General features: G+C 35.8%; 6 protein-coding genes and 1 pseudogene across 6 annotated transcripts; 3 read left to right on the top strand and 4 right to left on the bottom strand.

The window, feature by feature from the left end:
- The first annotated feature begins 401 nt into the window (after positions 1–401).
- Positions 402–3424, top strand: LOC17875626 (probable trehalose-phosphate phosphatase J). Its single transcript, XM_006280598.2, has 11 exons — positions 402–1012; positions 1118–1258; positions 1342–1413; positions 1513–1608; positions 1720–1776; positions 1887–1988; positions 2087–2164; positions 2270–2339; positions 2464–2534; positions 2754–2846; positions 2937–3424. The coding sequence occupies exons 1-11, from the start codon at positions 734–736 to the stop codon at positions 2985–2987; spliced, it is 1110 nt and encodes a 369-aa protein (XP_006280660.1). The 5' UTR covers positions 402–733; the 3' UTR covers positions 2988–3424.
- Positions 3425–5125: 1701 nt separating this feature from the next.
- LOC17876684 (ethylene-responsive transcription factor ERF057) lies at positions 5126–6187 on the bottom strand. Its single transcript, XM_006280866.2, has one exon. The coding sequence runs from the start codon at positions 6091–6093 to the stop codon at positions 5248–5250; it is 846 nt and encodes a 281-aa protein (XP_006280928.1). The 5' UTR covers positions 6094–6187; the 3' UTR covers positions 5126–5247.
- A 1993-nt stretch (positions 6188–8180) lies between these two features.
- On the bottom strand, positions 8181–10105 carry LOC17876950. The gene is made up of 5 exons (XM_006280753.2): positions 9956–10105; positions 9018–9660; positions 8861–8914; positions 8590–8771; positions 8181–8479 (listed from the first exon to the last, which is right to left on the bottom strand). Exons 2-5 carry the CDS (start codon positions 9658–9660, stop codon positions 8387–8389), a joined length of 972 nt encoding a protein of 323 aa, XP_006280815.1. The 5' UTR covers positions 9956–10105; the 3' UTR covers positions 8181–8386.
- A 339-nt stretch (positions 10106–10444) lies between these two features.
- LOC17874753 (acyl-coenzyme A oxidase 2, peroxisomal) lies at positions 10445–13523 on the top strand. The gene is made up of 7 exons (XM_006279523.2): positions 10445–10974; positions 11233–11348; positions 11439–12319; positions 12397–12576; positions 12668–12834; positions 12920–13043; positions 13131–13523. The coding sequence occupies exons 1-7, from the start codon at positions 10520–10522 to the stop codon at positions 13284–13286; spliced, it is 2079 nt and encodes a 692-aa protein (XP_006279585.1). The 5' UTR covers positions 10445–10519; the 3' UTR covers positions 13287–13523.
- Positions 13524–14209: 686 nt separating this feature from the next.
- On the top strand, positions 14210–15880 carry LOC17874720 (ETHYLENE INSENSITIVE 3-like 5 protein). The gene has a single exon (XM_006281913.1). It carries the CDS (start codon positions 14210–14212, stop codon positions 15878–15880), a length of 1671 nt encoding a protein of 556 aa, XP_006281975.1.
- A 70-nt stretch (positions 15881–15950) lies between these two features.
- Positions 15951–18839, bottom strand: LOC17875128 (type I inositol polyphosphate 5-phosphatase 5). The gene is made up of 10 exons (XM_006280360.2): positions 18797–18839; positions 18526–18646; positions 18360–18437; positions 17997–18084; positions 17801–17905; positions 17098–17689; positions 16822–17015; positions 16629–16737; positions 16389–16537; positions 15951–16272 (listed from the first exon to the last, which is right to left on the bottom strand). The coding sequence occupies exons 2-10, from the start codon at positions 18569–18571 to the stop codon at positions 16056–16058; spliced, it is 1578 nt and encodes a 525-aa protein (XP_006280422.2). The 5' UTR covers positions 18572–18646; positions 18797–18839; the 3' UTR covers positions 15951–16055.
- Positions 18840–21811: 2972 nt separating this feature from the next.
- Positions 21812–23947, bottom strand: LOC17875483 (annotated as a pseudogene).
- Positions 23948–26046: the final 2099 nt, after the last annotated feature.

The raw sequence follows: 26046 nt of genomic DNA, 5'->3' as shown, positions 1-26046 counted from the left end.
AGTAGATGTGGACATTAATTGGTTAGTGAAAATATATATAAAAAGAACTCAATTACTTAGTTATATTATATGATTCGATCATATAAAAAAACATATATACGAATACGACCTAGACGAATAAGACATTAGAGAGAGGGTGAAGGAAGGTAGGGGTGCTTCTGCTTCCTTTGCATTGGGGACACGCGGCAACATAAAGGAACCATCAATACGAAGAGAAGAGTCACACCACCTCCTCCTCCTCAGGCCTCAAGGCTCAAAAGCTGGGCCGGCTCTTGTAGGTGCCCCACATAAGAATCCTCGGTCCCATGGCTCCCACTTGTTACAAGTAACAAGTGACTCTCTCTCTCTCTCTCTCTCTCTCTCTCTCTCTCTCTCTCTCTCTCTCTCTCTCTCTCTCTCTAACTCTGTGATGGCTTGGTGCTTCTATAAAAGCCACCTTTGGGTCATCGCATCTTTCCCACACTATCTCTCTCTCGTCTCTTCGAACACTTCAAGAAACACTAAACCAGATTCCTAAAAAAAAACACAGAGCAACTTCACTTCTTCTTCTTTCCTTTGTTCTCTCAACAACTCTCGTTTTCTCTACATCTTCAATCTCTGATTTTCTTACTGGGGGAAGTTTCAAAATTCTCGATTTTCTTGTCGAGAAGATCTCTAAATCTCACTTCACCTTCTCTGTTTTCTGGAAATCCCCTGTTTTCTTTCCTACTTCTCTGTTTCATAATAGTAAAAAATGGTGAGCCAAAACGTCGTCGTAGCAGATGCAAAGACCGGGATCATAACTGTCTCTACAGTCTCTAACTCGTCGGTCTTTACTCCTTCCGCTCAAAAACCACCGACTGCTCCTGGTTACATCTCAATTTCCAATAAAAAACTCCTCAAAAACCTCGAGATCAATGGAGCTCAAAGCCAAAGACTTACCTCTTGGGTTGACTCCATGAGAGCTTCTTCTCCTACCCATCTCAAGTCACTTCCATCTCTCTCCGCTCAGGAAGAACTCAATTCTTGGATCGTAAGCTCCATCCATTACAACACTTTCTTTCCAGCTAAATTAAAACAAAGAAGTCTGTTTCTCGCATAGATTGCTAAATTTTCTTTGTCTTTTGATTCCCACTAGAAACGACATCCATCAGCACTCGACATGTTCGAACGTATCATCGAAGCTGCCAGTGGAAAGCAAATCGTCATGTTTCTTGATTATGACGGTACTCTTTCTCCGATCGTCGATGATCCTGACAGAGCTTTCATGTCTAGCAAGGTTCTTATAAATTAATCAAGATCTTTTTTTTTCTTTCAAAATCTCTACTGTCGTTTATATTAAAATTCCGGTGTGTTTCACAGATGAGAAGAACGGTGAAAAAAATGGCTAAGTCTTTTCCAACTTCCATAGTGACTGGTAGATGCATTGACAAGGTACATTTTTGTTAAATAGTTTTATTTCACATTTTCTTAACAAAATCTGTTAATGAACTAATCACAATTTGATATGTGTTTTTTTGTTTTGTTTAATAGGTTTATAGCTTTGTGAAGCTAGCAGAACTGTATTATGCTGGAAGCCATGGAATGGATATTAAAGGCCCAACTAAAGGTTTCTCAAGATACAATAAGGTAGATAGATTCCCTAAACACAGAGATGAATACAAAATTTTAATTCTGATTTTCCTTTTTTGGTGTGTTTGTGTGTGCGTATTTTGATCAAAATTAACTTTTGGATTTTAGGATAAACCATCTATTTTATACCAACCAGCCGGCGACTTTCTTCCCATGATCGATGAGGTAAATTAAATTTGTATTATTACTACTTTTTTTGGTTTATCTTTTCTGTATTTAATTTCTAGAATTTAATTTTTAACGAAAGTTTTTATTTAAATTTTTTTTTTCTTCAGGTGTATAAGCAGTTAGTGGAGAAAACCAAATCAACAGCGGGAGCCAAAGTGGAGAACAACAAGTTCTGTCTTTCTGTTCACTTCCGTTGTGTCGACGAGAAGGTAAGGAAAATACACAACATGATACAGTGTAAAAATAACAAAATTTCCCGATTGATGTATAATTAATTGCCTTTTTGTGTTTTTTTGAAAATTATTAGAAATGGAGCGAACTAGCTTTAAACGTTCGGTCGGTGGTAAAGAAGTACCCGACGTTGAAACTGTCTCAAGGTCGAAAGGTATGACGTGACGTATCTTCTTGTTGGTGAATGTTGGATTAACGTATCTTTGTCTTGCATAAGTACCGAGCCATAAACGAAGTGATTTTTTGTACTTTTAAACAGGTTTTTGAAATCCGACCTATGGTTAAATGGGACAAAGGCAAGGCTCTTGAGTTTTTGTTGGAGTCACTCGGTGAGACTCTCTCTCTTAATTGTTTGACTCTTTCATCAACAAATTAATATGCCTCATAAATGTGCCTTTTATAAATAAAATTAAAAATAATTAGATTCTAAATCTAGTATCTTGGATGTCGCAGGATTTGAGAACAGTAATGAAGTATTCCCGATTTACATTGGCGATGATAAAACCGATGAAGATGCATTTAAGGTATACAATTCAGTTCAAATGAAAATTGTAAAATATTTTATTTCATTTTTTGTTGTTGTAAGTATTCGAAATTATTGTGAATATAAAAGAGCTTTTAAATATGTGCAAAAAAAAATATCAAAAATTAATATTGCTATCAACAAAATAATACTCCAAATCTCATATTTATAACCAATTAAATTTCACACACTAGTTAATTGCGTTTAAATCTAAATGTAGGTGCTACGAGAGAGAGGACAAGGCTTTGGAATTCTTGTCTCCAAGTTCCCCAAAGACACGAGTGCGTCGTATTCTTTGCAAGACCCACCCCAGGCAAGTACTTATACCATTATACATGTATGAAACCGTATGTTTATACGAGTTACGCAGTTATAATGACCTTCTGGTAACGTATATTTACAGGTGATGGATTTCTTGAAACGGCTGGTGGAATGGAAACAAATGCAGCAATAAACATCGAAGAGGCATTGAAGTACATTTAGTAGTCTCTTTAATGAAATAATAATGATAATCATAACCATAAGTGCATATATATAATATATGTATAGATAATATGTCCATATATCCCTAACCTATGATGGACTAAAGATGGTACAAGATCCTCATATATAGGTTGATTTTGTTCATCATAACTCTTTTCTTTTAGAAAAAGAGGTTATATGAACAATTAATACGGGGACTTGGGGATATATATATATAGCCTTCTATCTTTATTGTTTGAAGGCAATTTTTTTCACTTTTCAAGTTAGGCTTATTGTATGGGAAGGGGGTATATATAATATTGGTGATACCTTTTGTAAAATTACAATGCAAAATATGTATCATTTTATGGAATATATAATATGATTATATATTCAGTTCTTTTATGGAATATATATTCAGTTCTTTTATATCTTGTACTTGTCTTCATAGTTAGAAAAGAAAAAAACATATAACTACAAATAATTCAAGAACGCGAGATTTAATAATTAAGATGTAGATTGTCGACTAGTGAGACTTGGACACATATCCTTGGTAGGTCCGTAACTTTATTTATCACGACATGAAAAGATACAGAGTACTTGTGCGAACAATGACCGAGACATGACAAATTCTCCAACTTCCAATTCTTGTTTTTGTTTTTGTTTTTGTTTTCTTCTGAATTAAAAGTACAATTTCGCTTTACAAAAGAGAAATAACTAAAGGACAAAAACGTTCGTCCGTTAACTTGCACCGCATGAGAACCTACATGTTAAGTACGTGTTCCACTTCATGTCCATATCTCACCATGCATATATGCATGTTGGACTTCTCGTAGATCCTTAACACGTGTCGACGTTGGAAATGTCGGTCCACGCTTCGAAATCAACCATTCATATCTAATGTTCACCTTTTTTTTATATATAATAAGGGATCATGAATGAACTTATGTTAGTAGTAGTAGTATATGAATAAATGTGCACATGGTGATGCATGTGAAGGAGAATGCCTTAACGATGGGGAGCCACATTCCATGGACACGTATCCATGTTTTTACCATTTCTCTGACATTCTCAACTAACCAAGATGGTTAATTAGTTCACTAAATAATTGACAATTCCACTGGGAATTTGGAATTATATATATATTTTTTAATATAAGTCATTAGTCTGGACTTCTCTGGTTCATGCTTTTTCTTAACAATAAGAAAGAAAAAAAAATAATAATAAGGGAATTTAATGAAAAAAACCCTCAACATTGGTGAAATCAATTTTTAAACCCTCAACTATTTTTTTAGTAAATAAAACCCTGAACTAAAAACATTAACAAATTTAACCCTCCACCTATAAAAACCTAAACACCCGTAATAATCTCTTCTACGCAATCAACGTTTGTTTAACTGAAACAAAAAAAGACTAAGCATTAGTTTTTAAATACAAAAATTAACAACAAACCTTCTCTTAAGAACCTTCGTTTTCCATAAACGTTCACACGTCGAATAATAAATCACAAAAAAAACTCTCAAATCATGAAATCCTAAAACCTCAAAATTCCAAATGTTGAACGGTTAGTGAAAAAGAAAATAAAGTAGGTTTAATAGGCGATTGACACAGAGTTAATCGAGGGTGAGACGCATAATTAAATTTAATGATGGATGACATTAACTCATCGAGTCTCCATTATGGTGTGAGGTATTGAGAGAACATATGTTTATTACATATGGTTTGAATTTTGTAAAATATTATGGTAAGTCAAATTTTTTTGTTTGTTGTTGTAAATATGTTTCAGAATAAGCATTTTGCATAAAATATGAGAAATTTTATATTTTCCATCAGGAATTGCAGAATACTATAATCGAAAAATTGTGTTGTGATCGTAATATGTTTAAAAATATGCCTAGTGGTTTTCGTTTTACTGTTCAGCTAGAGTATACGAAATTGTTAACGGTATAAATGTATGCTTTTATAGACGGAGGGTTAAATTTGTTAATGTTTTTTAGTTCAGGGTTTGATTTATTAAAAAAATAGTTGAGGGTTTAAAAATGGATCCAACCAATGTTGAGGGTTTTTTTCATTAAATTCCCTAATAATAACTATGAAAGTGTTGAATGTTTTCCAAATAATGTAAGTCCATTTAAAAAAAAAAGAAGTCCAAAAATTATTGGATCTGATTTTAATTTACAGATATTGGGCTCTTAAAATAAACATAGCCCAATAAACGGCCCATTAAAACAAGACTAGTAGATCAAATGGATTCAGAAGAGTTTCTCTAGAGCGTCCCAATCAATCTCCAAAGAAGGATACTTGTTCAAACCCATCAAGAAACTCTCACCCTCTTTCATATACTCGCTTGAGAAATCCAACAACGTTACATCCGACTCAGGAGAAGTTCCCGAGCACCCGGATACAAAATCCGGTTCTTGCTCCGGTTTATAACCCGTGTAATGGAAACCAGAGAACACGTCCTCTGTTTTGGCCTGTTTCTGAAGCTGAGGCAGAGTAAGATCAGAGCTCTTGCAGACTGTTTCGATCTTTGCGCTGATAGACGGAGACAACGTCTGTTTGTAGTCTCCTCGAAGAGCAACGATGGGGAAGTTGAGACGAGCGTTGTCTCCTCTGATCTTATGAGCAGCTTGATCGTAAGCTAATGCAGCTTGTTCAGCAGTTTCGAACGTACCGAGCCATAACCGGGTTCGGTTTTTAGGTAGACGAATCTCAGCAACCCATTTGCCCCATTGCCTTTGCCTCACGCCTCTGTATAGCTTAACCGGTTTGGTTACGACGTCGGTTTTCTTCATTGGGGTTGGTTTAGCGGTGAGAAGATGACCACTTCGACGACGAGATTGGTGGTTGTGTCGGAGATGTAACTCGGTCTGAATTTGGAGGATTTGAGCTGAAGTGAGCTGGTTTAGCCCAATCGGACCGGGTTGGTTAGATACCAGCAAGGCTTGGTTATTATTGGGGATGAAGTCAAAAGGAGGAGTGAAGGTTTTTGGGGTTGATGAAGAGGAGGGAGAAGAAGGTGAACTTACCTTCATGAATGGTTCAAGAGCTTTCGTGAACTCGTCCATGTAACCATTCATGTTTAAAGCTATTGCCATTTGTATACAATAAACGAAAAAACAAGAAATGTGAGAAACAAAGAGTAGTGGTGCTTCTGGAGAAAAGAGAAGGAAGACGAAGAGCTCTGTTAAGAAAAAAGAGAAAAGCACACTTACACTTACACAAACACACACTCACTAAAAAAGAGAAAACGAAGATTTTATGTGTTTTTTTGTTTTGTATTTGAAGTATTCACGATCTTCTTGGGTTTGATAGTTTCGCCATAAACTTTGGCTTATATATGTGTGGCCGTTTCTGCCATGGGGTTTTTCTGTGGTGAAGCCAATGATGTCGATGACGTCATGTGTAAAATCAAATGCATTTAAATAATTATATTAGTATGAAATTAAAACGCGTTGACAATCGTTAATGTCTACTTAATTCGTTTATCTTTTATTTGGTGTCTCAATTACTCAGGGCAAAGTTATGAAATTTTACAATGTAAGTGTTAAGTCTATTGCATATTCAATTCAAATCAGCAGCAACCTACTAGTAGAACTAAAAGAAAAATCCATGTTACAACTATAGCATAAAACATTATCGAGTGCAAAAGTATATGTAATCTTTTTACACAAGTGGACATAAATGAAATTTTGGGAATATGACTGTAATAATCTTACCGGATTATTGAATATCTAGTATTTTTTAGATTATATTTTTAATCCAAATTAAGTAATTATCCGAAGGGAGTGATTTATATGTGTAAAGTAGGGGATAAATCATGAAAAGAAACGAAAAAGAATTGAAGCCAATCAGCAATGAGTATGTGATCAAAAAGTACCAACATAGACGTGTTCACACGTTGTGTCCTACGTGGACTAAGACTTGTAAACTACGCAAGGCACCTTCTTCACTCTCATTTTAGCACAACAATTTATTTCAGTTTCCTCCCTTTTTTTTTTTGTTAGTATTTAGAAACCGACAATGATGATTCATTTGTTCAGAATTTTAGACATTTCATATTTTAAAATACATTGAAAATTTTAATTATAAGATAACATAGTATAAAAGAAATGAGGCTCTCAATATTAACTAAGGAAATATGGCTCAATGTCAAACTATAATACACATTTAAGAAAAAAGTGGTCAATGTCTATAATATAAAGTATAACTTTAGATTTTGAGTTTTTTTTATGAGCTTTTTTTTTCTTCAGGAAAAGCATGAGACTTATAGGTTGCTTCTCGTGAATCTTCTCTGCTTTTTTTTTTTTTGTTTTTCTCTAATGGATTTTGAAGATATTTATATACCAATTTCTATTTAGTATTAGTAGCATTTTACAAACACGAGTCTGTAAGGCTAATCACAAAGCTTGAAGCTTTTGGAACTAAACAGAGACACGACTATATATGTGAATACAAACATTAATCAATTTGTTTGAGATCCCTTCGGAACAGAGTTAAAGATTTTTTAACCAAAAAAAAAAAGAGTAAAAGATTTTAGTTTTTTTATGAAAATTTAGTATTAAAACCCCTCAACTAAAGATTGATAGTAAATAAACCCCTTAATTTTATATTTAGTAAAAGACTTTTTTGTGTATTTCCAGCGCTAAATATCATATGTTGACTATTATTGCAAACGTTTTAAATTACAAGACTCTTTTCACAAATTTGAAAAACCAAAGTACGTATACACACCAAATTTAATGGTGTGAGATTTTTTTCTTAAATCGTAAAATCGACCTAAATTTAAAGTTGATAAACATGCATAAGAGAATTCTAAACAGAAATAACAAAATAAAAAGAAGTAGAGGTGAAACCGCTAATCCGTTGACTATAGAAGCCAACCTTTTTCAAAATAATATAAAATAGTTGACTTTTGCATGTCAAAGCAGAAACAAATCAATATCCCCTATTCTTAATTACTCCATTGCTAATCTAATAGACATGATTAGGTAGCTAATCAATAGTTATCATGATTCCGTGGACCTCTCTATTGATTTAATCAGTACCTATTGTAATTGCTACCTCTTACTTTACTTAGAATTCCAACAATACTTAAATGAAACTTTTGATTTTTTAAACCCTAATTAGTGTTTGTAAGGGACACTAGTAGTAACAAAAAGGATGATAAATTCAAATAGATACATACATGCAAACACAGAGATCAATATGGCACCTATTCTCAAAGGACAGATACAATTTGCTAGAAGAATCAAGTATAACACTAAACATTGATGCAACAACAGATGATGACAATAGAAGTTATAAATACATACATGAGTTGCTTTAAATATAAGGAAGAAGGTTACAGAGAGTCTTACAGCATCCAAACCAGTAAAGAACAATCACTACCTAAATGTTGTTGTGTTGAGGTGCTTTCGACGCTCTCTCCAGATCAATCTTGCAATCCTCTCTCAAATCTTTCATGGCTACAAAGCTATTCTGCTGCAGATTATCAATTACAATGGACATCAAAACTCAGAACCAAGTTTTACTCAATTAGACACTTTTGGAATTTTAGTTCTGCGAATCCAATAGAGCTCTGAGGAACTTACAAGGTGTTTGCTTTCACGAGCCAAGATACCTTCCATGTTAAGAAACAGAGATGTCCATTGACCCATGACAGTTTCTGTATCTGCAGAGTTATTGGAGTTTTCGGATCCATAATTATTTGTTGGCTTTCCTTTACCATTCCTACGGATCAAATTACTAGCTTCTTTCTGGCTCTTCTTCAACACTGCATCCAACACAGATTTCATATGACCATACATATAACTAACCAATATTATCCGAAGCTGAGTTTTGCAGTGTAATTTGAACACTTACCTGATAATCGACCTTTGATATCCTGGTAGTGAAGATCTGACCAGATGTATGCAGCTGAAGACATTCATTACATCCAGAAAACTAAGTTAGATCATCTTATTGGTAACAAAAGAGTCAGTACTAACAAAAAAACAACACACTAAAGAATCAGGCAAACCTTTGAGGCAAAAAGAACAAGAGCAAGATTTAAGCTCGTCGTCAGCTTCCATATTATGACAAACAATCCCCATACCGTCAACATTCGAACATCTGTTCATACTAAACGATTTGATAGTCTGAGAATTAGAAAACAACAAACCCGCCTCTTGGTTATTGCTGCTGCTACTAAACACAGTCATGGCTAAGTCTTCACCAGTAACAGCATCAGTTTGACTGGCACAAACAGTCATGTCCGAGTCCTTCTCAGACATGTCCTTAACAGCATCACTATCATTAACACCTTTCGAAGGTTCAACAGCCATATCAACCGCATTGGTCTCACCCTGGGATTCTTTTACATCGAAGTTTTCAGAATCCCCAGCAAAACTAATCTTATTATCATCAGAAGAAGAACCTTCAACTGTATCACTAGTCCTAGTACTCTCCTTGACCAAGTCGTCTACAACTAAACACAACCTCTTGGAAAACTTAACCCCGGAGCCTTCGCGGGCAACAAGGGTCTTACCAGAATCATCTCCAGATTTCAGAAGCAACTCACCAAGAAGCGACGAAAGCCCTCTCTTGCTAGGAAGATTAGTCATATCACACAATGCAAGACGTGTTTCCTTGGGCACTACTAAGCTGCAGCTTTCTCCAGTCATCTTTATAAAATAAACCCACAGCAAAAATGAGAAAAACTTTCCATTTTCAAACTAGAAATGCAGCACAGCACAACACTCCAAAAATCTAACATTTTAAACGAAGATACAAAAAAAAAAAATCAACAAAACCCTAAAGTGTAGAATTAACACCAAAACTACGAAATCGAACAAAACCCTGTTAAATTCGAATTCGTAAACTGAGAGGACGCAAGAAAACGAAACGATTCGTACATTTCAGAAATGAAGAACCCTAAAATCAACAAAGAACAAATCAATTGTGTTTGGGGGTACTAACCAATAGACTGATAACATCCGTCGTTGACTGGGAAATCTTGGTTTAAATCGGAAGAAGAAGAAACTCACACAGGCGTGTGAGTAGAGAGAATTAGGGTTTATTTTTGAGGAGGTTGAGGCGGGAACAAATCCTTTAGATTTCCCCGATCTAGATTTTGCGTTTCGAATTTACCATTTGGCGTCGGATTTAGCGGAGAGTCACGCGGTCCCGCTTCCGCACTCTTTAACGGGCCACAACTGATCATCCATCTAAACCCATTGGGCCTATCATAACGAAGCCCATTATCTATCCAAAAACCTTCTTTTGCCACGTCAGGTCAAAATCTTATCAGACAGAACAGGAAAGGATCACCTCGAAAAGCACACCAAAACGAGCCAAGATTTTATCCACTTACATATCTACACGTCATTTGATTACTACGTGTCCACGTCATCTTCCTTGCCGTAAAAGCATCCACCTTTTCATAAAACAATTCAGACGATTTTCTAATTTTGACAATTTTAGTTCATACTCCAAAGAGAAAGGAGAAAACTTTCATCAGAATTCGTTGAAACTTTTGTATTCATGGAATCGCGGCGAGGGATGAATCCGATGACGGAGGAGGAATCTTCCGAGCTAGCTGCGATGAGGCGGATCCAAAGATTGTCTTCACATATTTCTCCCGCCATGACTGCGCCGCCGTCGCTACCGTTGGTGCAGGCGGAGACGTGTTCATCGAGGGCGAAGAAGTTGGAGGTCAACGGCCAAGCGTTGTCGCTGTACATGAAAGGGAAACACATGGATATACAGGAGAAAGTTTACGAGTTTTTCAATTCCCGACCCGATTTGCAGACGCCGATCGAGATCTCCAAGGACGATCATCGGGAACTGTGTATGAATCAGCTGCTAGGGCTTGTTAGAGAAGCTGGGATAAGGCCGTTTAAGTATGTCGCTGATGATCCGGAGAAGTATTTCGCGATTATGGAAGCTGTTGGAAGTGTTGATATGTCTCTTGGGATCAAGATGGGAGTTCAATACAGGTTAGTAGTTCAAATTGAAAATCTTTAAAGGTTTCTACCTTTTCCCACATTAGATTTTAGAGATTTCAAGATTTGACCTTTTGGTTTTGTGGTGTTGATTGGAATAGTTTGGTCTTGTCTTGTGTTTTGACTTTTGAGTAAGGAATAAGTGATTATGTTAGTATTGGTGAGAATTTAGCTGATTTTACAGAAATTTTGATAGATTCAGCTATGTAGTATTCATAGTGTGCATTCAATTGTTTACACGTATATATGCAGTCTTTGGGGAGGCTCTGTGATCAATTTAGGAACCAAGAAGCATAGAGACAAGTATTTTGATGGCATTGACAATCTCGACTATACCGGTTGCTTTGCCATGACTGAACTCCACCATGGTGAGTGATGACTAATACTCTCTCAGCATCTAATACTCTGTCTCAGTTCATGCTCTGTACTAAGTACTTATCTTTCTTTGTTTCCTCAAGGGTCAAATGTTCAAGGTCTTCAGACCACGGCCACATTTGATCCACTTAAAGACGAGTTTGTAATTGATACACCTCATGATGGAGCTATTAAATGGTGGATTGGAAATGCTGCAGTTCATGGGAAGTTTGCCACTGTTTTTGCCAGGCTTATCCTTCCAACTCATGATTCCAAAGGAGTCTCGGATATGGGTGTTCACGCCTTCATTGTTCCCATAAGGGATATGAAAACACACCAGACTCTCCCTGGTGTTGAGATCCAAGACTGTGGACATAAGGTGGGACTTAATGGAGTGGATAACGGTGCATTGAGATTCCGTTCTGTGAGAATACCTCGCGACAATCTTCTCAATCGTTTTGGAGATGTCTCCCGAGATGGGAAGTATACAAGTAGTTTGCCAACAATCAATAAAAGATTTGGGGCAACACTCGGTGAGCTTGTTGGTGGTAGAGTTGGCCTTGCATATGCATCTGTTGGCGTCCTTAAAATCTCTGCAACGATTGCTATTCGTTATTCGCTTCTAAGACAACAATTCGGTCCTCCAAAGCAACCTGAGGTCAGTATTCTCGATTACCAGTCTCAACAACACAAGCTCATGCCGATGTTAGCCTCCACCTATGCATACCACTTTGCAACTGTATACCTTGTGGAGAAATATTCAGAGATGAAGAAGACTCATGATGAGCAATTGGTTGCTGATGTCCATGCACTCTCTGCTGGGCTCAAATCCTATGTAACGTCTTACACCGCCAAGTCGCTCTCTGTTTGCAGAGAAGCTTGTGGAGGGCATGGTTACGCAGCTGTTAATCGATTTGGAAGCTTGAGAAATGATCATGACATTTTCCAGACATTTGAAGGAGACAACACAGTGCTTCTGCAACAGGTCCTTCACTCTTTTTAGAAACTTTCACTTTCTCTTGAGAACAATCACGCTCATAGTTTTGTTTATTTTTCTTTCAGGTGGCTGCTGATTTATTGAAGCGCTATAAAGAAAAGTTCCAAGGCGGGACGTTGACAGTTACATGGAGCTACTTGAGAGAATCAATGAACACTTATTTGTCTCAGCCAAATCCCGTTACAGCACGTTGGGAAGGTGAAGATCATCTAAGAGATCCGAAATTCCAGTTAGATGCTTTCCGGGTGAGTTAGTGTTTTGTTCTACATAATCAATCTCTATGATTCTCTTTGTCTTCATTGATTACAATTGTTTACTTTACATTTGTCTCCTCAGTATCGAACATCGCGATTGCTACAAAATGTGGCAGCGAGATTGCAGAAGCACTCAAAGACTCTCGGTGGTTTCGGTGCTTGGAACAGATGCTTGAATCATCTCTTGACACTTGCAGAATCTCACATTGAAACAGTCATTCTCGCCAAGTTCATCGAAGCTGTTAAAAAGTAAGGATCACACCAAAACCTTTCCTTACAAACTTCAGAAATCAAGTTTGTAAATCTCTTATTACAAATCTGTTACTTTCTTCAGCTGTCCGGAACCGAGTGCAAGAGCTGCTCTGAAACTAGCATGTGATCTTTACGCATTGGACCGAATTTGGAAAGATATAGGAACGTACCGTAACGTGGATTATGTGGCGCCTAACAAAGCTAAGGTTTGTTTTGTTGTATGATATTAATCCACAAGTGACTTGTTTCTCGATTAAAATGGTTCTAAACAAAAATCTTGTTCTTGTTTGCAGGCAATTCATAAACTGACAGAGTATTTGTGTTTCCAAGTAAGGAACGTTGCAAAGGAATTAGTGGATGCGTTCGAGCTACCTGATCATGTTACTCGAGCACCAATTGCGATGCAGTCCGATGCTTATTCACAGTACACTCAAGTAGTTGGATTCTAAAAAAGTGAGACAATGATCTTTTGATTCCAAGCAAAGAAGGCAAACAATTTACACGGGGTAGAAAAGATCCGCAGCTCTTTGTATGTGTCTTTGCAATTGTTTTTGTTGTTTCCACTGTAGAACACAACCACAAAAAACAAAAGTAATAATATTGTCAGAAAAGCATTTTTTTTATGAATTTGGGATAATATTTGTGATAAGCACATAGACAGAAACCTAGCGTACTACTTTATGAAATCGATGATTTGATGATTTACATAAGCACATAGTTCATATCAACCAAAGATATCGATGATTTACACCGACTTTGATATAAAAAGGCGTGGGTAAAACGTGGATGGAGGTGTGTAAATTGCAGAGGTCATATGATCCCTCAAATCCCTCACATACATCCAAAGCTCCAGAAGTGTCATCAATCAAAACCATCCTTTTAAGATCAGAAAATTTTCAACCTGACATCATTTTGCTCTTTTAAATAAATGTCAAATTGTGTCGGATGACATTCCTAATGATGTAAAAAAGTTTTATCACTAGCGGAATTTTAGGTTACAACCCAATTGTTAATTCCCCAAGGTAACTCTTGCCATATGAACACATTATATTTTATTTTGAGCCGAAACCAAAACATTACTTTATTTCATTTTGCTTTCTTAGGACATGCAATTTTAGTTCAGACACAGGACGAGCAGATCTCGACACGTCCCTCTCCCAACATGCACACCTCTTCCCTTCTTTTAATTAATTCAAAATATCAAAACACAAGATCATGAACCATCCATGTAACTTAACCGCCAATAAAGTCAAAATTTCAATCATGTATATAAGATGAATTCGAGCAATCGCAAGGGATCATTTGTTTTTACAAATCATATATAAATATATAGATAATTATAGTACTGAAAAACTATACACTACAAAAAAAAATGGTGGAGGTCCAAGATTTAGAACCACTTAGTCCAATTCAAGACGAAGATGACGATGATTTCGTCGAAGAAGGCGAGGACGAATTTGACCGTTTTGGTGAAGATATCAGCTACGACGATCTCAAGAAACGCATGTGGAAAGATCGAAACCTCATGTGTAAGCTCAAACAGCAAAAAAGAGATAATCATAACTCCGTCATCTCTTCGCCGTCATCTTCCACGTCAGCATCCTCCTCCTCCTCCTCTGCTATCGTGCGCCGAGCAGAAGCTTCACGCCGCAAGAAAATGGCTCGTTCTCAAGATTCGGTGTTGAAGTACATGATGAAGATTATGGAAGTTTGTAAAGCTCAAGGTTTCGTTTACGGAATCGTACCGGAGAAAGGTAAACCGGTAACTGGTTCATCGGACAGTTTAAGACGTTGGTGGAAAGAAAACGTTCAATTCGATCAAACCGCTCCAAACGCTGTTTCTGATTATTTGACATTAGCGGCCGCGCAGTTAATCTCGTCAAACGAGTCTCTAGATCCGAATTCGTATATCCACATGCTTCACGAGCTACAAGACACGACGTTAGGCTCGTTGTTATCAGCTTTGATGCAACATTGCGTGCCCCCGCAACGGCGGTTTCCATTAGAAAAAGGTTTGGCTCCACCGTGGTGGCCGAACGGGACGGAGTTATGGTGGGGAGAGCAAGGAGCAGCGGCGTTTGAGCACGGTCCCCCACCGTATCGGAAACCGCACGATCTTAGAAAAGCTTGGAAAGTGAGTGTCTTAGCGGCTGTGATTAAACACATGTCGCCCAATTTGGAGAGAGTGAGACGGCTCGCCAGACAGTCCAAGTGTTTGCAAGATAAGATGATGGCGAAAGAGACTGATACTTGGTCTCGTGTGTTGAACCAAGAAGAAGCTCGTCTCAATCGCCTCAAGATCTCAGATGGCGAGGACGAGGATCCAGATCAAGAACCGGCAAGATTCACTTCTTTTGATCAAGAATCCTCACTAAATACCTGTTTTCTTGTAGCGCAAGATCAAGAACTGGCGGGATCAATGAGGAAAGACAAAAGGGTTGATCAAGAATCTTCCCAGGACGACTGTTTTCTTGCAGTGCAAGATCAAGAACGGAGGAAAGAAAAAAGGGCTGATCAAGAGTGGTCGCCAAATGCTTGTTTTCTTGTCGATCAAGAACCGTTCGGTAACAAGAGAAAAGGTGAGTTTGTGGAACAAGAGGCAATGTTATCTAAGGTATACACTTGCCAAAACGTGAGTTGTCCTTCGAGTGATGTGAGTTTAGGATTCGTGGACAAAAACTTGAGGACAGGTCACGAGATCGAGTGTCTCTACGGAAATCAAGAACCAATGAACCATAGTAGCGGTGGCTCTGACGGGTTTGTTAGGTCGATGACTACGAGTGACGATGATTACAGCGCGAGTTCGAGAGCAGAGGACACAAGAGAATATCATTATCAAGATGGAAACTGGCTAGACTATCTCTGGTTCGAGAGGTTACATGACTTAAATTGTTCTGATCAAGGATTTGAAGATCACACAAACACAGTAGATTTGAACCAATTACCAGATCATTCTGATTCGAAACAGACCATGAACGAGGAAGTTTTCTCGTTATGGGACATGGGTTGTGAAGACAAAGATATTTATATGTCTCAAGATTGAAATCATCTCAACTTTGGAATATATATATTCTCTAGTTATAATGTATTAAAAAGAGAATTAAGAGAAGAAACAGAGAAAATTTTGTTGTTGTTTGTTGATCATCCAAAACTATACAATCAAAGAAATAAATCTTTTTTTTTTCTTGTCATCTTTTTCAAAAAGAATTGTAACAATCTTAGTCATAAAAACTATGCCTTTGTGGAATGCAATCTTCAACCAATCTTGAAGCCGCACACGAATAACCTTTCCTGAATCTACCTTTGTTCAGACTCTTCACATCAACTTCTACTGCAAAGATCGCGCAAACCGGTCTATGATCCGAAAACCGCGATTCGCCACGAATATATGAAAGCTGTTCTATACCTTCACCTTTCCACAGAATCCGATCACACCTGCAAACGTTCCAAATTCAAACCACGCACAAAAACAGATATCTTAACAAATCAAAAGAACCACAAAAAGACATGGTTTGTGTTTAGGATTAGAAGTTTAGAACTTTGGATAGTACCAAGCAGGAGTACGGCGTTTTTTCTTAGACTTGGTCATTTCACCGGCGTAAGCATCTGAGTTCTGAGAGTACTTATAGGTTGGTGCAAAAAATATTTGACCTTCTTGAAATCCTGAGAAGACTCTTCCTGCTCCTCTTTCCATGTTTAGCTGGATCATTTCAAGATCAGAGAAGTGTTAGTAAAGCGGGAAAATAATTAAGAATTCAAAAGACTACAAGAACATTTTTATAGAACAAAACCTGGTCTCTCTCAAGAAGAGTGTCCCAATCATTGTCTTCTAGTAATACTCTTGTCTCTTCATAGGTTAAAGCAACTCTGTAGTTCAAATCTCCAAGCCAAAGTACTCGGCTACAATTTCCAAAACATACTCTCTTAGCAGGGTTTTAGTAGCTTGTACAGAAAGAAAATGATAATGACTTCAAGGAAACATACTCATGATCAACGATTCTCTCGGGTGCACGACAATTAGGGCTCTTAGTAAGTTTAGGGAATTGAGTATGTTTCAGAATCTCAGCTACATCTGCGTTTCTTCTCAGCTCATCACCTTCTTTCTCACCAGAGGCCAAATGGCTACACACAAAGCAAAAGCTCGTTTGGTGCAATGACATGCTTATAGCAATACATCCCTGAGAAAATAAAACACAAACATTCAGATTCTCTTGCTTATGTCAGAATCTTTGATATATATTAGGTAAAAAGTTGTTTTACCTTGTTCCCTAAGCGACCCATGATTCCTCTTCCAACAGAATCAAGTCTAAGATGAGATATATGTGGAATCAACTCTTTTCTAGCCCAAACAGACAAAAACAAACCAACCATTTGTTTACTCGCAATCAATCGATAACTCATTTGCCCTGGCATCTTCCTAGTCGGAGGAACATCATCAAACAAGAAATTCTCATGAACCCTAAAGTTCTCAGCCTCCACATTGTTAATATTATCTGTCATAGGATCACTAAACTTTTTCGATCTCCTAGCTTCCCAAGCAACCGAGGTATCGATAACCGGACAATTACAAGTCTTCAAAAGACTGGAATCAACTCGAAAGTTTCTGCTCAAGACTTTAAGATTGGGTCTTTGGAAGAAACTTAGACTACTTGGTGTTCTTGATTCTTCACTAACACCACAACTAGTACTACAAGCAGTTGTTCTTGAAGCAGAGAATGCTGCATTAGAATAAACAGAGTCTTGTCTAGGTTTGTTCAAAGCTTGGCTTATTAAAGCTAACCATTTAGCTGCAGGCTCGTTATCTTCAACCACTAAAACGTTTCCTGCACTTAGAGGAACAATCTCTTGAAACCTGATATAATACAACCAACAAAATGAAAAATCAATACAAGAAACGTAATAATGATTGAAACTTTATCAAGAACCATGAACCTAATTATTTTCACTCAAATCAATATCATACCCACAGATATATAAATCTGCTGTGCCTTCAACGAGTAAGAAGTCTTCTAGGTTAAGATCATTGTTTGGTGTTCTACCTCCTACGTTCCACGTAGCTAGAAACACCCTGAGAGATATTCCAAAAACAGAGAGTTTGAATCTGAAACCCAAAATTTTTTTAAAAAATAACAGAGAGAGACAGAGATTGAATATGAAACCTGAGTTCACGAATCTCTGTTGTAGGAGCCATAGGCCTATCGAAACTCGACAGATTCAAGCCTTCAATTCCAGGACTTGACTTTCTCTCTAACAAAATTTACCAGGAAATACAAATCAACACTTTACATTGCTTAGCAATCAAACATAGGATCAAGAAAACCCTAAATTTGATTATAAGACCTAACGAAGAGACGAGTCCATATCCAAAAAAATAAAAAAAAATCTTTGACAATGTAGTACGATTTTAACATCGCTTTCGTAATCATGTGAAAAATGTCAAGATTTTCCTGGTAGGTTACCCAAAAAAAATCAAATTATTCCTAACCACACATTGAAAAAAAAAGGAAAAGAATCAAAATTACCAGAAACAGTTTTCCAAATCATTGGAGAAGTGTTGTCAAGAACCGATTTCCTACGTGAAGCCATTGGTCGCTCCAAATCTATCAAAGGAGGCATGATCCAAAAAAATATATGATTTTGGTTTTCTTGTGATATACGTAAAATCGGGTTGAAGGAGAGATTTATTACCATTATTGTTGTCGTGTTGGTCATCGTTAACTTCTCTGTAGTTCATATTATTATTAGATGCATCTTCTTCTTCTCCTTCTTTACCACATCGTTTTGATCCGAAGATCTTAGGAAGAATCGACTATAACAAGAAAAAGTTGTAAAATTTAATTAATTTGAGAATTTTAATGGGTTTCACGTCGTGACATTTTCTAAGAGAGAATCAAAATATTTGTTTTAAAAAGAATAATAACAATAATTGAACAAAGGATTGAGAGGGGAGAGAGAGAACCTTCTTCTTCTTCTCGCTTCGGAGGCTGTTCTCTGAGTCGCTATCTTTATTGGAACTCATTCATCAAAATCTTCTAAACAAAACAATTAACTAAAAGATTACAAATGCATTAATCTCTGTGTTAATATAGAGATTTTGGAAAATCGTGCAGAGAAGGACATTTTCTTTATTTTTATTTTCATTTTTGCTTTCCTAGGGTTTGATTTTTCCACGACTATTTGATTTAAGTATGTATTGACACGAGCAAATTTTCTTTTATTGTAAGGGGATGTTAATGATTCATTTATATATATATTTATGTATGAAAAGTCATTAAACGAATTCATTATAATACAAAAAAAAAAAAGAAGAGTTAAAAAAACGAATTTTCTAAGAGGGTTTGAGAAGATCAGATTTTGGCGCCAGCTCCTTCGGAGATCTTAATAACAGAACATACTCAGATTATTATATAATTCGTGTTAGAAAGTTACAGTTAACAAAATATGAAATCTTGTGTTGTTTTGTTGGATCGTTAAATTTTATACTTCTTTAAGAAAACCATTAGATCAAGCAAGAGGGATAAACTACCCCAAAAGTTAGCTACATACATTTTGATACTAAAGGTTAACCATATACTCAATTATATAAGCCAGATTTTGCATTGATTAATATTTAATTACAATATGTTTAGTTTACAATTATTATGAAGAACTGATCACTAATGTAATTACCTTGTATGCAATCATTAATTTTGAATATCTGATTTTGTTTAAAATTTGTAAATGTTTTTAATTACTAAGTAACAAAAGCTTTCTCCTCTAGAAAGATTTTAATCAGATAAAAAAGTAATACATGGGGTCAGATTTTAAAATCGACAGATTCCCAATATGAGTTAGAGGGCTGCATAAAATACGGATAAATTTTGCTTGAATTTAGATGTCTATGTTTTTTGGATAAAGGTAGAATTAATTTAGATATGTTATAGTTTTCACCATCTTTTATAACCTAAAATTTGATGAGAGGAGATACTCACATACCACAGCGTTAGCTAGCTAGGAAGGTCTCATACCATTATATAAATCTAGACTCATCAGCCACGCGCGATAACCGAGATCTATTGTACCAAGACCAAGAGAACGGGTGAAAATATATAATATGAAGTACTTATGTTGAGTTGTTGACGATAATATGATTTTGAATCTCTATTACTCAAATCATATAAAATGAGAAACAGACAAAAAAAAAATGAAGAAGCTGCTAAAACATAAAAATATCGTTGTTTGGACAACTTATATCTTTCTTTTTTTAAGCATTGGTTTACTGAAACATCCCTTTAGCCGCCTTCCTGCGAAAACATTGCCACTAGAAGGCCACACATTACATTACCAAGCTAGTAAAGCAAATACATTAGACATAAACATTATTATACATACCGAGGTGGCTTGTGGTGGCATTTGATCTACTCCGACGTGGCACGAATGAAGGCACTTTACTTCACAAGATGATTCACTCATTGCCGGCGATGGCATCATCGTCAATGTCATCATCATCAGTGATGATTCATCACTATTCATCATCACCAACATACACTTCTTTTTCCATCTTGTTGTGTGTTTGTGTCTGTGTGGTATGTAATTCGTGTGTTGATTTACTTTACTGACTATTATATCAACCTCTACTGATAGCTGTTAACCTTCTCTTCACTATATTGGAACCATATCGTTCTTTACTTTGACTATGTAAATGTTACATAGTCAATAATCTCTTACTAAGGTCAACGGTAATCAGGTTTGTTCTAATCTACTATTAGGGTAGACCAATAAAGTATATTCTGGATTTATTTCTTATTATTTTACCATTTGACCCTGTGAAAAAATAATTGTGTTACGATGAGCCGATATAACTAACAAATGGGCCGAATGTGGGCTTAACCATGACAGCTAAGACAATTCTTTACAGGCTTTCCTACTTCAGTTCTCTTTCTCTGACACCTCGACTTCTTATTAGGCATGTCAATTAGGGCTAAAGCCCACGGACTAGTTTGGCCCGGCCCTGAAAAACATCGGGCTCGGGGTTAAATATATATGTCCGGAAAAAACCGGACCTTTTGGGCTAAGCCCATTCGGGCTAAAGGGTTTTTTGGGCTTAGCCCGGTCGGGCTCGGGCCGGCCCGAAAAGCCTTTATACAAATATATTTTGAATTTTTTGAATATTTTAGTTTGATTAATAGATTTGATTAATGATACAGTTTTCATATTTACTTACTAATCTTACTTATTACTTTTAAAATATTTATACAAAGCTAAAACTAAATATATATATAAGTATCATGATTTTGAAATCATCAAAATATCTATTAAATTTTGACTCTATCTTATACTTTAAAGTATTTTAGTTCAATGTTTTATTGGATTAAAGTGTAAATAATTTATTTGGCTTTTATTTTTTTCTCTTAAATTAAGTTAGTTTTATTGAATATTGATAAGTTATTTAAAATTTGATGCATTATTTTTATAGTAGACCTTTAAATATAGTTTTTAAAAAACTATTATGAACTTAGAAATTATTTTTTTTATCGGTAAATAAAGTCCCAAAAAGCCCGAAAAGCCCTGTAGCCCTGTTAGGGCTGGGCCAGACTTTGAAATATAGGCTCGAAAATTTTTCGGGCTGGACCGGGCCGGGCTCACATATATGAGGGCTTTATGGATTTCGGACCGGGCCGGGCCGGGCTAACCCGATTGACATGCCTACTTCTTATGAGTTTTTTTTTTTCTCTTTCTTTGTTTTTATTTTATGATATCATCAAATACGTTCTCCCTGAAAAAGAAAAATTCAAATTTTAACAGCTAACTAAATTCATGACTAAGAATATGCTGTAACTTTGCCACGAAGGTAAAGTAAACAACTAACCACTAGCGATTAATAAATAACAAAATGAATAGCTTTGGGCTAAAGGTTCTTCAGGCTGAAGAAAGCAAAACTTTAATCAACTCTTATCAAATTCCTTATTTCGGATAAGAACACACATATAAAAAAAAAAAAAAAAAAAAAAAAAAACATTCGAAACAGTCTGTGATCATGTCTCCGAAACAGTCGAGAGATATCTTTATTCCATGTTTTTTTTTTTCTTCTTCTATTAACTTCTCCGTAGCAAGGGGAGAAAGGGTATATTTTCCAATAAATATGTATAGAGAGCTTCCTTATGATTTACAAATAATATATATATGAACTTTGTTACTTCTTTATCTCTGAATCAGCAAGGATGGTGTAAAATCAGCCGATGATGATGGTTACTTGAGAAGCCGGAGAGTCTCCGGTTGTTTGCTCCCGAAGCTATTTTCCGGCGACATTGCTCGTTCATCCTCTGTTCCAAGAACTTTCTTCATCTCCCTCATCTGTAAGAAGTTTCCATACATTTCTTTTTAACAGATGCTTAATATCTCCACTACAAAATCTATGTATATTCATATATGTAGTATGTATATTAAGAAATACAGTATAAACTTTAAGAGCATGCCTGCTTTTCTTTTGTTGTTGCCACTTTAAAAATCTAGTTATGGGTTTTAGTACTTAAAACCTGTAAGAAGCTTTTCTCGACATGTTCTTTCTAAAGCATTTGTTAACTGTTAACACAAGAGATTTAGATTTCGAGAAGCATGTTTTCTTTTAGATATAAAAATATCAATCAAAGTCAAACTTTCATACGTATGTAGTACATGCAAGTGCATGTTTTATCTCTCTATCCAATGATCCTTATATTGTGTGTAAAGTGATTACTTAATTAGCTTCTAGAAACATAAAGAGGTTGTGTCTTTGTTACCTGTCTAGCGAGAACCTGGTTTTCTTCTTCCAGCAACTTCTCCTGTCAGGACAAGATCATTAGGTCATTAGTACCTAACGAATTCTAAAAAACATCCTCATCGCAGTTTGGTGAGTTCACCGAGGGAGAATTTGATCAAAATTTTCACGACATCTTTTTTACTAACTTTTCATTAGAGTTTTACTTTAATGAAACCACACAAATAAATCAATAACAAATTCATATATCTAGAGAGCTAAACTTGGTTTAGTGTTCTGCATACTCTCGAGGTTAAAAGGATTCAAGAATCAGCATAGCCTACAATGGGGCGGACAGCGATTAAAACCTACAGCACTTACCTTATCCTGAAGGGTCTTCACATGTTCCATTATTAGCTCTGTCTGCAACAAGACATCGAGGATTGTGTCAATTGGTAAACATGATCCAAATACTGTTTTGGGAAAACGAAGTAGACAAAAGCAATCACTTATAGTAGCAGCATAATATACCTTCCTAGCTCTGGTTACAGACAGAGCTTTCTTGAGCTGCTCTTCTATGGAAATTAGAGATTCTACACTTACATTATCACTTTTCACTTCTTCAAGCTTGCTGCATATATATTCATAGATTAACAAAATAAAAGAAAAGGGAAACTTTTTTTTACTAGAGGAAGATGATGGAGAAAAGGGGTCTTAGTGCTAACCATTGAATTATTTCTAGTAACTCCTTGTTTGAAATATGATCCTGAGTTTTTTCTGCAAGATCCTGCCATGAAAGAAACATTGTAAAATTCTTGTGTTTCCAAGAGACACAATGCTTCTGCTAACACTCGAGAAATGAATTTGGTATACGACAAGTTTTTGATGCATCACCGGCAGTGAAGAACGAAGGACCTCTGTGGCGATCTCTCCCCCACAATGTTAAGACACTACACAAAGTATCCACTTAAAAACCATCTCAATCAACGACACGAGCTAAGCTTCAAATTCTCATCTCAATTATATATGTTTCGACAGATTTGAGAGAATGAGTGCATGCATGGTGCTTTGGACTGATTTGAGAGCAGTGACCAGTGAGTGTATATATGGATGACAAGATAAGATTCTAAGCCTAGAGAACAACCTTGTAAAATGTCTAGTGCAAGTACCTCTATACGCTAATCTTTCTCTACAATGATAAGGTACTACATAAAGTATCCACATAACAACCATCTCAGTTACTGTACCTATGCCTGTGAGGACCAGATCATATGCAAGGTTTTGAGAAAAACTTACCAATGTTGTATGGTCATCAGCATTTTGTATTTCATAACGACTAAGGGTCTTGGCCAGGCTGGAGAGAGATCAAGAAAGAAACAAAAAGGAAATTAGATATAAACTATTTCAAAACTACAAAACAAATATCCTTGAGACTTCTATAGAGAAATAAATTTTCTATATATATACATAGAAACTATATATAATGTCAATTTTAGTTTTAGCATCAATATGTGTTATTGTACTGAGCTAATCACAGTTTTAGTAACCTTACTCAAGCTTCTATATAATAAAATGGTGTGTCTGGCTAAAATAAAAACACAAGGTTTGTTATGACATATATATATATATATATATACATATATATCTTTTGTTTCTTTCTAACTATATGTTCACATTATATGATATAGACTTCAGTTTAATTTTCCAGTACACAATTTTCTCTTTCATTTTAATGTCAATGCATATACATGGTAAATTTACTACTTAAAACGTAAATCTAAAACTCAAATGCTCTACTTTCTAACTTTGCAATAACAACTCTAATCAACTTTGCAGCCTCTCAATATTTTTTGACTTTAAAAGTTTTGGATATATGTACAAGAGGAGAAACCAATTCCTATGAGTATTTATTTACTCACTACTTTCTTATCATTATCAAAGCTAAATCAATGATCTAATTCTTATTATATTTTCAAACTAACAGTAGTCGAGGTTAGCATAACTAAATGGCTAATTGAGATATTCACCCTAAATATGAAATCTTTGAACATTAATGTTTGTGTAAGTGGAAAATCTCTAAAAGGTGATGGAAACTGACAATTTGTATATGAAAAGCTAGAACTACCCTCCAACACCCACATAGTACCAAACTAGACTGTTGAAAACAAAACATAAAAAAAACGAAATATTACTTAAACAATAAGCAAGAAAACGGGTCTAGTGTTTCAGGGAAGGTTACAAATTGATAGGAACGAGCCCATTGAAGCCCAGAAAGACACGCCACAAAAGCTAAATTATGCATGATGGCGCCTCTAGGTCTTATAAAGAGCATTATAGTTTGGTCTACTCCTAGCAAATGTGATTTTTGAGGAATACCTACATTCTTAACACAAATTCAATCCAACTTTGTGTTGTTCATAATCTATAGCAAGATTTAAACTAATATAGTGAGTTTGATATACTTGAACTTCATGTTGTTAACACTATGTAATGAGTAAAACACATGACAATCACAATCTCAAGTGACAACACATTTGTATAGTGCCACTGAGTTAAGGTATATAAGAGGAGCTACTAAAGAAACTTAGCGAAAAAATAAAGTTTTAACTATTGTGAATCTTGAACCAAAAACAAACGAAGTTCCATTACTTCTATCTACAATTTGTTGGCACTTGCCTATTTAACATTTATTCTTACATGATCAAGCATTAGTAGAGTTACTATGAAGACAATGCCAAGAACATTTATACTTAGATATTGAGGCTACATCCGCGGCCCCATTTCTATAAGGTCTCAGTTCGGTTCATTGTAGATCACATTATAGAGGGAAAACAACAAGGTAACATGTACTGAACGAAATAATGGATGTAGAGACTCAGTCTCTTTGGCCAATGAGACCCAATCCAAAAAGTAAGATGCATTTCACAGAAAAAAAACAACTCTAGAAGAGGAAGAAAGAGCTACTCAGTAATGTACACATGCACCTTGCAAGGAGGGACACAAAAATTACAGTTAAAGATGGAGAAAAAATTGATGAAATGGAGTTATAGCCTCGTGGGTTGTACTAGTGGCAGCGCCATATTACAATTCATGTTCAAATCTAGGAGTGGACGGGTGTGATTTATCGATGACTAATAAGAAAGACGAACATGGCTACTCTCGATCAAAGGAATAATATAATGAAGCATCCCTTAAACTATGAATTAGAGTCTTCTTTATGAGTTATCCAAGAAACTACATTTGACAATCAAAAGTCAATCAAAAGAGAAAGTAATAAATCACCAAGAATACACTTGTAAACTAACCAAAAGTTTTCAAAAACAAGTGGCACTCGTTTCCACTAGATTCTTGAACCATATAGCATTACCCCCAAGTTATATTTCTCTCAAATAATCCACCAGGAGGTGCATTGAATCAAGTAAAGAGGATATATATATATATATATATATATATATATATATAATACGACTAACTAGTACTACTAAATAAACTAA

Source organism: Capsella rubella, unplaced genomic scaffold (genome assembly GCF_000375325.1).
Source record: "Capsella rubella cultivar Monte Gargano unplaced genomic scaffold, Caprub1_0 scaffold_8, whole genome shotgun sequence".
Lineage (NCBI taxonomy): Eukaryota > Viridiplantae > Streptophyta > Magnoliopsida > Brassicales > Brassicaceae > Capsella > Capsella rubella.
This window is presented reverse-complemented; position numbering and strand designations above follow the sequence as displayed.

Excerpts from the sequence above, each read along its gene's own strand:
- LOC17875626 (XM_006280598.2), top strand. The coding sequence starts at position 734 with ATGGTGAGCCAAAACGTCGTCGTAGCAGATGCAAAGACCGGGATCATA. Across the intron at positions 1,013-1,117 it reads AAGAACTCAATTCTTGGATC|AAACGACATCCATCAGCACT; the intron begins GTAAGCTCCATC and ends GATTCCCACTAG. Across the intron at positions 1,777-1,886 it reads TTCTTCCCATGATCGATGAG|GTGTATAAGCAGTTAGTGGA; the intron begins GTAAATTAAATT and ends TTTTTTCTTCAG.
- LOC17874753 (XM_006279523.2), top strand. The coding sequence starts at position 10,520 with ATGGAATCGCGGCGAGGGATGAATCCGATGACGGAGGAGGAATCTTCC. Across the intron at positions 12,320-12,396 it reads ACACAGTGCTTCTGCAACAG|GTGGCTGCTGATTTATTGAA; the intron begins GTCCTTCACTCT and ends TTTTTCTTTCAG. Across the intron at positions 13,044-13,130 it reads TGGCGCCTAACAAAGCTAAG|GCAATTCATAAACTGACAGA; the intron begins GTTTGTTTTGTT and ends TCTTGTTTGCAG.
- LOC17876684 (XM_006280866.2), bottom strand. The coding sequence starts at position 6,093 with ATGGCAATAGCTTTAAACATGAATGGTTACATGGACGAGTTCACGAAA.
- LOC17874720 (XM_006281913.1), top strand. The coding sequence starts at position 14,210 with ATGGTGGAGGTCCAAGATTTAGAACCACTTAGTCCAATTCAAGACGAA.
- LOC17876950 (XM_006280753.2), bottom strand. The coding sequence starts at position 9,660 with ATGACTGGAGAAAGCTGCAGCTTAGTAGTGCCCAAGGAAACACGTCTT. Across the intron at positions 8,772-8,860 it reads TATCAAAGGTCGATTATCAG|TGTTGAAGAAGAGCCAGAAA; the intron begins GTAAGTGTTCAA and ends TGTTGGATGCAG. Across the intron at positions 8,480-8,589 it reads CTCGTGAAAGCAAACACCTT|CAGAATAGCTTTGTAGCCAT; the intron begins GTAAGTTCCTCA and ends GATAATCTGCAG.
- LOC17875128 (XM_006280360.2), bottom strand. The coding sequence starts at position 18,571 with ATGAACTACAGAGAAGTTAACGATGACCAACACGACAACAATAATG. Across the intron at positions 17,016-17,097 it reads TGGGTCGCTTAGGGAACAAG|GGATGTATTGCTATAAGCAT; the intron begins GTAAAACAACTT and ends TTATTTTCTCAG. Across the intron at positions 16,738-16,821 it reads GAGAGAATCGTTGATCATGA|CCGAGTACTTTGGCTTGGAG; the intron begins GTATGTTTCCTT and ends TGGAAATTGTAG.